Source organism: Ctenopharyngodon idella, chromosome 5 (assembly GCF_019924925.1).
Source record: "Ctenopharyngodon idella isolate HZGC_01 chromosome 5, HZGC01, whole genome shotgun sequence".
NCBI classification, from domain to species: domain Eukaryota; kingdom Metazoa; phylum Chordata; class Actinopteri; order Cypriniformes; family Xenocyprididae; genus Ctenopharyngodon; species Ctenopharyngodon idella.
This window is the reverse complement of record NC_067224.1, coordinates 22915651-22926211: the sequence shown is the minus strand read 5'-3', so window position 1 is coordinate 22926211 and position 10561 is coordinate 22915651. Positions and strand designations below refer to the sequence as shown.

Genomic DNA, 10561 nt, shown 5'->3' with positions numbered 1-10561 from the left:
CTTTTTATTGTTTCTTGAAACACTAAGACCTTTTCGCTACTTTTCAGATGAAAATGCATTTGAATGTGTGTGAAGTTTCAGACAATTTGCCAAAAACAATTTAGCCTAATTTACCCTAATAGGACAAAGTCAGTTATAAATGACAGCACCCTAAAAAAATATTAAAGGTCAGATGTAGAAATCTAATTTCGATTTTAGCCTTAATTATATGTAAAATATAGTCATTTATTTTTTTATAGCTGTGACTTCATAATTAGTCCCATAGAGGGTTAAAACCTTAAAAGGGATTGCTATTCTTGCAATAACTGTTTCACGCAAAAAAAGTTATTAAAATATGGTAATAGTTATTATACAAGTTATATATTAGCCTATATAATAATATATTTGTTGTTATTAAAATAGTTACATGTTGTTTGTTAACTCTCCTTACAATAAATTACCAGTTTCTACTGTCCCTAAAAATAAATACAGCCACCACTGTCATCAAAAACAGAAATACAAGATTCTAAATTAAAGACCTGATTCATAGATTCTATATTAATTTACGATTTTACAGTAGTAAAAATAACTGTAGCAACTATGGTATTTTAATAGAAATTGCTTTTACCTGGTCATTTATGTACAGATCATTTTCACAATGTCTTGTTTGCAATGAGTGAGCGCCATCTGCTGGCCTGAAATACTAAAACATAATAGCGCTATCTGTGCATCTAGTCCTATTGTGAATACATAAAAGAAACAGTGCCACAAAATGAATGAGTAATATTTTACTATATTTTTATGCTGCTAGATACATCTTATAAAAGTGCAGTCAATTTATACAGCATTTGAGTCGATAGTGCTTTGTTCTAAATATCAAAGTCTACATCAACTATGCATCCTACCAGTTTATTTGACTGTGTTGCATTATTTCACACTGGATTTGCTGGTCTTGATAATAATCGAGCTGTCTGTGACTTTGGTATTAAAAAATTCAACCATGAACTGGTTCTTCAGCCTGTGGAGGAAGTGAATGTACCTCACCCCCGGTCCATAATTGGAGAATACATGGGAGACCTATACACATAAACATGTTATGTGGACACATGTATATAAATTATTTATGAATATAAATATATGTATATACGCATGTGTGTGCTACCTTTTTCCAGGTGTGTGAGTAGTTCTCCAGGTTCTCTTCAGGGTTATATGCATGCTGCTTAATGACCGTCTTAGCATCAGCACCCAAGAGCTTCACGTCGAGCTGATAGATAGATGTATGAAGCTGGCTTTCCTCATACCTACACATAATAACTGTTATAACACCAATAACTGTTGCTGAAAAAAAATGCAAATACCTAGTTTTATAAGTAGTTCACAACTCACCAGTCCTCAATGACTATCTCAGGCTGAAACTTGTCCAGCAGTTGGTCCCACAGACCCTCTGCCTTCAGGTCCACATGCTGCTCCAGAGAAAACCACCTGAGGTAAAGATGCACAAAGGCTATATCAGACAGAATATATGACCTTCTGCTCACCCTGAAGAACTGACAAGCCAATGTCTTGCTCATATCTGATTCAAATACAAAGCCATATAAAGATTCAAATCATAAACCATATATATATATAGCAAACACATATTGTTATGTATTGTAATCCGGGGGTCCTCCTGCATTTAAATGGCTACAAAAAAGAAAGTAAAACAGTCTGTTAAATTATAAATTATAAAGTTTTTGCTTAATGACAAGTGACTAAATACAATTACCTCTATTGTACTGGAACATGACCAATGTTTTGATAAGTTTTTGAGACAAAGATAATTTTTCTCACAAAAGTGGGCTTCACCTGTACTGAGGCAGCTGGCAGACCACAACCCCGGGGGGAATTCCACTAGAGTCATATGGCAAAACTTCTGTACTAGTTTTCCAGCCAGAGAAATTACCTACAATAAACATCCAGGTATAAGATTCAATTTTCAATCATCTTTTTTATTAGCAACCAAAGACATGGCAAATGTTTTGGGTGTAAAGTTCAACCATTTAACAATTCATGTTCTTGTCAAATGTCAGATATAATATAACATTTCCATTGCAGTGAATGTAATATTCAGCAGAGGTGAGCTTCTTAGGCAGCGAACATATTATTGTGTTGATTGCAGACTCACCATCGGGCTCAAACTGAGGTGGCTGGTCTGGAGAGGGTGGTATTTCCGATCGATGGGGTTCAGGTGGTGGCACGGAGTGGTTTATACCTAGTTGTTAAGCAAGAAAAAAAAAAGATGAGTTCAAAAGGTTTGCATGAAAATATTTATATGTAAAATATCCATGTAGGCAAATAATATAAATATCCATACAATTTAAAGGCAACTTTTGCAGTACTAAATAGGCCACATGTAAAAGTATGGGAGGGAAAGTTTGACTGGTGGTACAGCCCTGTGATTTTTTTTTTTTTTTTTTTTAATGAATAGATCAATTTAATTGTAGCCTATGTTTTCTCTGAATATTTAAAAATATAGGTAAAACTTTATTTTAAAACAGCAATCGTTGGAAAAATTTAGTAGGCATACATACAATTACTGATATTAATTAACAATAGGCTAACAACAATATTAAAATAAATCATACGTCGTCGAGGATGTCTCGTTTTAGAAAAGTAACTATTATAAAATTGACTGCTATTATTCCTTGTGAGGCGTAAATTACTATAATTTCTTTCTTTACTTTGGAATGTAATGGTTAGTTTTCTGAAATGCTGCAGCTTCAAAATGCGGCCGATGAATACGGAGGGCGGAGGCTGCGCAATGAGACACAGCAACAGTACAGTTTCTACCGTTACACCAGTAGGGTGGTGTTCAGGCATGATTCATCGCTGTACCTAATTTCTCAATAGTAAAACTAACGGTGTTACAACTCACCCGTGTTACAACCACATTCCCTCTACTCTATCTCAACACAACAGTGTTAGAAAGTTACAGCAAAGTTCAAGCTGAGATCTCCAATAGTACAGATTTCATCAAATTACTCACTGCTATTTTTTATTGCCAAGAACATACATTCACTGCAAACTAGCAGCACTAGCATTATACGTCTGTGTTACGTCATTACCGTAAGGCGAGGGGTTCTGCAGTAGGTTGCGCTCAAACGGCTTCTTTTCGTACACCGATTTCCAGTCCACGCTGTCAGGCATGGGGACACCGTGAGCCCCCAGCTGCCACTGCGAATCACACTTCTTTTTCCAGTCCGCCGCCATGTCAGACTGTTTCCCTCGCAGTCGACGAGGAAGTCTTTTATTATGGACTGCTCCACCCAGAAAACTGGTTCAAAAGAGCCTTGTGCAAGATTGCCTACTTTACTGCACTTTACTCAATAACGAGTGTGCAAGTTTGCACAATGCGGACACGGAACGACAGACCACCTTTGTTTCACGACATGATTCATGAATGGTGTCAGGATACTTGATCATTTTTACCAATATACACAAGCATAGACAGGGACAAATGTCTTACTACATTAAGACAGAACGCAATGATTTATAAGTCTGGAGTATTTCAAACACTTCATTCGTTACTGATGGCCTTGTTTTACACAAAAACGAACAGGTTGGGGCAAGATAGAATATATAATTCATGATCAGCAACACAGAGGTGAACTAACTTACCACACCCATAAAGACAACAGCAAGAGCTTTATCATGTCAGCAAAGATTAAAAGTTCAGTCCTGAATAGGCAGGGTTCAAAGCTAAATCCATCAGTAAATCTTTCAAATAAATACAGTGCCACTTGAAAGTTTGTGAACCCCTTGCAGAATCTGAAAATGTGAAAAATTATAACAAAATAAAAGAGATAATACAAAATGCATGTTATTTTTTATTTAGTATACTGTCCTGAGTAAGATATTTTACATAAAAGATGTTTACATATAATTCACAAGACAAAAAAATAGTTGAATTTATTAAAATGACCCCGTTCAAAAGTTTGCAAACCATGTGTGGTCACCTGGATGATCTACAACTGTTTTTTTGTTTTGTGATGGTTGTTCATGAGTCCCTTGTTTGTTCTAAGCAGTTAAACTGAGCTCTGTTCTTCAGAAAAAATCTCCAGGTCCTGCAGATTCTTCAGATTTCAAGCATTTTTTGCATATTTGAAGCCTTTCCAGCAGTGACTTTATGATTTTGAGATCCATCTTTTAACACTGAGGACAACTGAGGGACTCAAACACAAGTATTAACACTTCTGTTGCTTCCAAAGGGCAGTACTAAATGAAGAAAATTGATATTTAAACAAAATAAGAAAAATTTGGACATCTTCATCCTGTTCAAAAGTTTTCGCCCCTGACTCTTAATGCATTGTGTTTCTTTCTTGGTCATCAGTGAATGTTTGAACCTTTTTTAATAGTTGTGTTTGAGTCCCTCAGTTGTCCTCAGTGTGAAAAGATGGATCTCAAAATCATACAGTCACTGCTGGAAAGGCTTCAAATATGCAAAAGATGCTGGAAATCTGAAGAATCTGCAGGACCAGGAGGATTTTTCTGAAGAACAGAGCTCAGTTTAACTGCTCAGAACAAACAAGAGACTCATGAACAACCATCATACAACAAAAAAACAGTCGTAGATCATCCAGGTAACCACACACAGTATTGAGAATCAATGGTTCACAAACTTTTGAACGGGGTCATTTTAATAAATTCAGCTATTTTTTGTCTCGTGAATTATATGTAAACATCTTTTATGTAAAATATCTTAATCAGGACAGTACTAAATAAAAAATAACATGCATTTTGTATTATCTCTTTTATTTTGTTAAAATTTTTCACATTTTCACAGATTCTGCAAGGGGTTCACAAACTTTCAAGTGGCAATTTATTTATACCTAAACAGTGTCTTGGAAATGCACATGAATAAACTCTGGATAATAATCAATAAATAGTTGAAAAATATGTTTATGCTACAAATCTATGTTAAATATAGTAAAAAAAAAAATTCTAATTAAAATGATAAATAATGATTAGGCATAGATTTGTTAAAATAATGTATTTTGTATGTAAAACTACAGCTTCAATTATTGATTAATTTGATCATATACATCAACAGCCACATCTTTTACAGCAGTAGAAGAGGGAAAATCACAACCCAGAAGCCAATGGAAAATTCACTTCTGGATGACACCTCTTAACCACAACCACATCAGTTGCTGTGGTTTTTGCTCAAATGGATAACATAACTACTCACTGCTTAAGATCTAACTCCCTGTCAGCTGAAATCCTGAGCCCTTCCAAACAAACAAAGGCCAGGGACTTTTAAAACAATCTGAAGACAAACACCAAACCATCTGTTCCCACAGACATCCACTCAGTACCTCCTATTAATCATCTATTAAACAAGCATTACAGAGAATAAAACATTCTCACAACACCTTCATTAAACAGTTTAGTCAGTTTCCTGTGTTGCTTAAAGATGTCACAACTCAGCAGAGTCGAGGTTAGTTTTGCAGGCTGTATTTAATGAAAAGTGTTGGTGCATTTTCTAGAGCAAAAGCTAAAGGGAGCTTCTATAGAGCAAAAGGGACAAAAATCATCTGAACCACAGACATGTTTTGGTGTCCATGTTGCGATAGCCAACTCAGAACACAACAGTGCCTCAAGTGGAAACAAACTAATCTGCTCTTTGAGCAATAACTGACACAAAAACCAATTACACTCTACTGGTATTGTTGGAATAGAATTTAAACTATAGCTTATATAGACCTCAAATTAAATACATAAACAGCGATTTAAAAACAATGTATTGAGAAAAGATCTGGATAATAGGAATGCATTATACTCAGTGCATTTAAACAAAAAACCTCCAGAAACAAAACTTCCTCATTATTTAATTCATAAATCAGTAGTTAATTATTGATTAATAAATGATTAATGATGCACTCTTTCATCTTATTGATTATCTTATCACATTCTCATAATCCTCACATCTCTCTCCTTTCTTGTTTTCAGATTGCAGTGGCAGCAGGTGGCCATCAGGGAGAGATGGTGTTTGTTCTGTCTTTGAGGATTGGCAGCTGTAGGATTCTCTATCTACAGGGTCTGAAACACAAAAAATAACAACACATCACTTCATGTGGTTTAATTTGCACTCATTTGCTGTCTGAGCTCAGAACAACCTTCATGCCTTCAACCTTCAACCTCCAAATGCACCTGAAGCCACACAAACATCAGTAAAATCACATGAATAATAGCATTTGCTATTAAGTAATTTCCTCATTTCATGAGGAAAGTCCAGCAGTTACAAACACTGTAATCAGAAAGTGAGCAAAAGAATGTCACAAAATAAATAAGCATACACATCAAACAAATGATTTTAAAATAAAATTGCAATAAAATAATTTCAGGTTAAATATTTTTTTCTTTTGCAATAGACTTTTTAGTCATTTTTTAATTTGGGATATTGGTTAAAAATAATTATGATTTCAATAGGCTATTTTTTTTCCCATCCAGCAATATATACAACACATTTCAGTAATTTTCTATCTTTGAAAGTAAATGAAAAGTAAAGCTTAGTAAACTAAGCTTAATAAATCCACAAATAAAGCTGTAAAAATTTTTTTTCAAATTCTACAATTATAGTATTTCATATGCAATTATTTAGAGAAATCCTGCGTAATTATGTAAATAATATGTAAAGTTGGTCAAGCACACTGTGTACTGGTGGCCTCACGGAGTTGCACATTAATACACTCAGTCATATTGCATTTCATACAACACATGCCAAATGTACACACGATACACTCCTTATGTACTTATGTAAGTGGCTAGACTGCAGTCACACACTTAGAGATGTGAAACAGTATGAACCAGGTGTCAGAATAATTATCTGTGGGTCCATTAGCAGACTCACACTACTATGGATATGAAAGGGGAATCTCTCTCTCTCTCTCTCTCTCTCTCTGTATGTGAGTATATTCTTGTAATGTATTAGACATTTTCAGACCGACTTTGCTGTTTGCAAGTTCATGAACTATCACCTGCACATGTGTAGAGTGCAAGTCATTCAAAGCACTCAAATACAGTTATACGTTTATACAATTATTAAAAACTCAGTTTCATAGTGTGCAGTCATTCTGCATTTTTTTTTATACTAATTTACTTAAACTGCATATGTTCATATGCATCATGCTAGTGCCATTAATCATAAGCATCAAATTCTGATTTATATCAACTTCACTGATCGAGTCCTTTGCTGAGTCAATGCAATACAACCCAGAGAGACGGAGGATGAGATGGAAGGGGGTTGTAAAGAAAGAGAGAGAGAGAGAGAGAGAGAGAAACACCCTTCTGACGCCACATGCTTGAAACAGTCACAAAATAAATATGAACGCTTTACTATTTCTCAGATATTGCTGCAGTTCCATGGCCGGTTGTATACACAGCCTAGACTAGTGTTACATGTTAGTCATCTATTTTTTTAAAAACTGATCATAAATAAACACTATTAGTGTGTACCATTGTGCATATTTTATTCCTACCAAATATAATCTGTGTCAGATTATTATATGAATTGAAAATTAAATTCCACTCCATTCCAGGTGACCTGTGAGACCTTCAGCTCATTCAGCACCCGACCTTCTGTACAAGCATGTACAAGTACACATGCATTTACACATATTCATTATAATTATGCAACAAATGAAGTATGCAGTAAGTGATTCATCCTAAAGAGATAAAGCAAAATTGTGCATATGTTAGAACAGACGTGCATACATGCTCTACCTTAAAAACCAGCCTTGGCTGAAGGTCATATGGAGTGTTTAGACTCAGGTTACCTGCTGCCCTTCCAAAGGCCAAGTATATTATTAGCCACCACTGCTTGTTAAGAGAGACTACAGAACATGATGATGACATGGCCTCCCCGGACCCATAGACACATATACACAACATATAATTCTCCATGCAGATTCCTTGCAAGACATTCTCAAGTCCAAGTCTCACTTCCACTTCCACATTCTGTATGTGTAATAAGTATGTGTCCTAAATGACATTCTAGCTCGTTACCTAACCATGCATCTTACACCACTTAGTGACAACATTTCTTAATAGGCCAATGTTTTACACAGATAATTTGAGGCTTTAGTGTGGTTCTCCGTTTCTCAGTTACCTTTAGAAAAAAGTAAAACCTGATAGTGCCTCACTAGGATTTTATACCATGTTCCAGTACATATGCAAGAAATATAAATGAGAAAAAAACTCTCTCTGTCCTCACTTTTTGTTGTGTAACTGTCCTGTAGTAGCTGAAGCTATAATGAGGGTCTGTTCTTTCACTGTATACGCAAGCACACTAATGTTACACAACCTACCCCCTCTCCCACATGCACACCATTCTGACACCACCTCACAGACCTAGAAAGAGAAGACATGACTATACACACAAAACACACATGTGTGTATATACACACATTTTTTTTTAGGAAATTAACACTTTTATTCAGCAAGAATTACATTGATCAAAAGTGAGTAGAGTAGAGATTTTATGTAACAAAAGATTATATTTCAAATAAATGCTGTTTTGAACCTTCTATTAATAAATCAGTAGCCTATATTAGAATGATTTCTGAAGGATCACGTGACACTGAAGAAGTAAGGGCTGCTGAAAAATCATGCCATCACAGAAATAAATTACATTTAATATACATAAAATACATTAAAATAAAAAAGTTATTTTGAATTGTAACAATATTTCACCATGTAACTGTTTTTACTGTATTTTCGATTAAATAAATGCAGCCTTGGAGAGCATACAAGACTTCCTTCAAAAAACATCTTGAATGTCAGTGTACCTCTAAAAATACTTCTTAATACTTCTAAAAAAAGTGTTTTAATGTAACAAATGTAACTTTAATATGATTAGACAAGACAGACAGACGATAGATAGATAGATAGATAGATAGATAGATAGATAGATAGATAGATAGATAGATAGATCGATTTGTGCAGGACAAACAGAAGACAGCTGTGTGAGTAAGGGGACATGGGGTGACACCAGAGGGCAAGGCCACGGTGAACGATCCTCCCCAACCAACCAGTCTTCAAGTATATTTATCCCTTGAATCTCTTTTTCAAAAATATGTCTGGAGTCACATTAAAGTTACCATGAAATCAAAATCAATAATTATTTTTTATGGAATATTACAGTGTTTATTATTAATGATTTATCAATGCATGTCATTATTTTTTTAATTCATGTGTCTTTACTGTTTAATCAAAATAAATTCCCCTCCCTCTTGCAGAGACATTTCTTCTCCTCTCTGATGACGTGTTTACTGGTGTGAGGGCAGGACAACCTGTCACTCACATGAGATCACAGCAATAGCAATATTTCCAACAAATCCAATCAATTACCACCCTATATACGGGACTATCGCAACTTCTGTCTCATGCCGACTTTATATCTTAAAGTCAGAGTCATGAATTAAGCATGAGGAGCAAATAAAAAACTTTAAAACGTTCATCTCTGTATAATAAGCTGTGCTGATATTTGTGTGTGTTGCATGCTTGACAGCTGCTGGGGAGCATGTGAGCCATGACAGGCCTGTTATTCACAACTGGTGCCATGTTGGAGACACTTAGACTAGCATTAGAGTCCTGTGTAACCTAAAGCAATGACGCAAAGATAAAATGAAACAATGCTGTTAATCTTTACAATGAATTACATTGTATCATTAAACAAGTTGCAGCTGAATGGATTACTAGACAGATACACCGGGGGAAGGGTTTACCCATAATATCCAGTAAGACTCTAGTACTGGGGACACTGTATGTGTGCGAGTGACAGAAACTTGAGAGATGGAAATACCTCTCTTTGAATTACAGTTACTCAAAAAAGACACAACAGTGTCTGAATAAAACAAACCCTAAGAGTTAAAGATATTTTATGATACCTTTGGATCTCATAAAAACACTCTCTCTGCAACAATTAGATCTGTAATAATTTGCACGATGTGGCACAATCGTATGATTTCGTCTGATCATACGAACATTTTATAGTTTTTTTTTTCCCAATTTACAATCATGGTTATGGTTAGGGGTTGGGCTTTATTGTGTTTAGGTCTGGACTGTGTCAAATTGACTTAATTCCTTAATACACTTTTAGTTCATTTTAATGTGTCAGATGATGACCTTTTACCCCCAGTGCATACATATAGCATCCAACATGAACAGATAAGTAAATCAAATGTGACACTGCAGCAAACTTCACCTGCAAAACTGCTAAGTGAATTTGCACCAAGAATCATGTGATGAACTGAGCCTACCAGGTGATTTTTTCCAAAGCCATCGGCCTGACGTGAGCACTTCTGATATCCATGGTATGTTTGGCAAAAGTGCTGCTCAGCCTTTTTAGCATGGCAGACCCTTCATGTCCCATCACCCCTCCTCCAACCTAAACCCTACTGGAAAGCTATGTATGGGGTGGGAAGTGTAAATGGATATGCGAGTGGAGGGGGACACAACCCACAGCTGCCACCTCATCTAAGATGCATGGGATCTAAATTGAAGCCTTTCTTACACTAAACAGGGCATAGGAGACCGGGGCCAG

General features: G+C 35.6%; 1 protein-coding gene across 1 annotated transcript; it reads right to left on the bottom strand.

Annotated features, from left to right (window-relative positions):
• Positions 1-752: 752 nt before the first annotated feature.
• On the bottom strand, positions 753-3335 carry nccrp1 (P1, F-box associated domain containing). The gene is made up of 6 exons (XM_051895438.1): positions 3084-3335; positions 2144-2230; positions 1825-1921; positions 1366-1461; positions 1142-1280; positions 753-1056 (listed from the first exon to the last, which is right to left on the bottom strand). Exons 1-6 carry the CDS (start codon positions 3226-3228, stop codon positions 907-909), a joined length of 714 nt encoding a protein of 237 aa, XP_051751398.1. The 5' UTR covers positions 3229-3335; the 3' UTR covers positions 753-906.
• Between the last annotated feature and the right edge of the window lie 7226 nt (positions 3336-10561).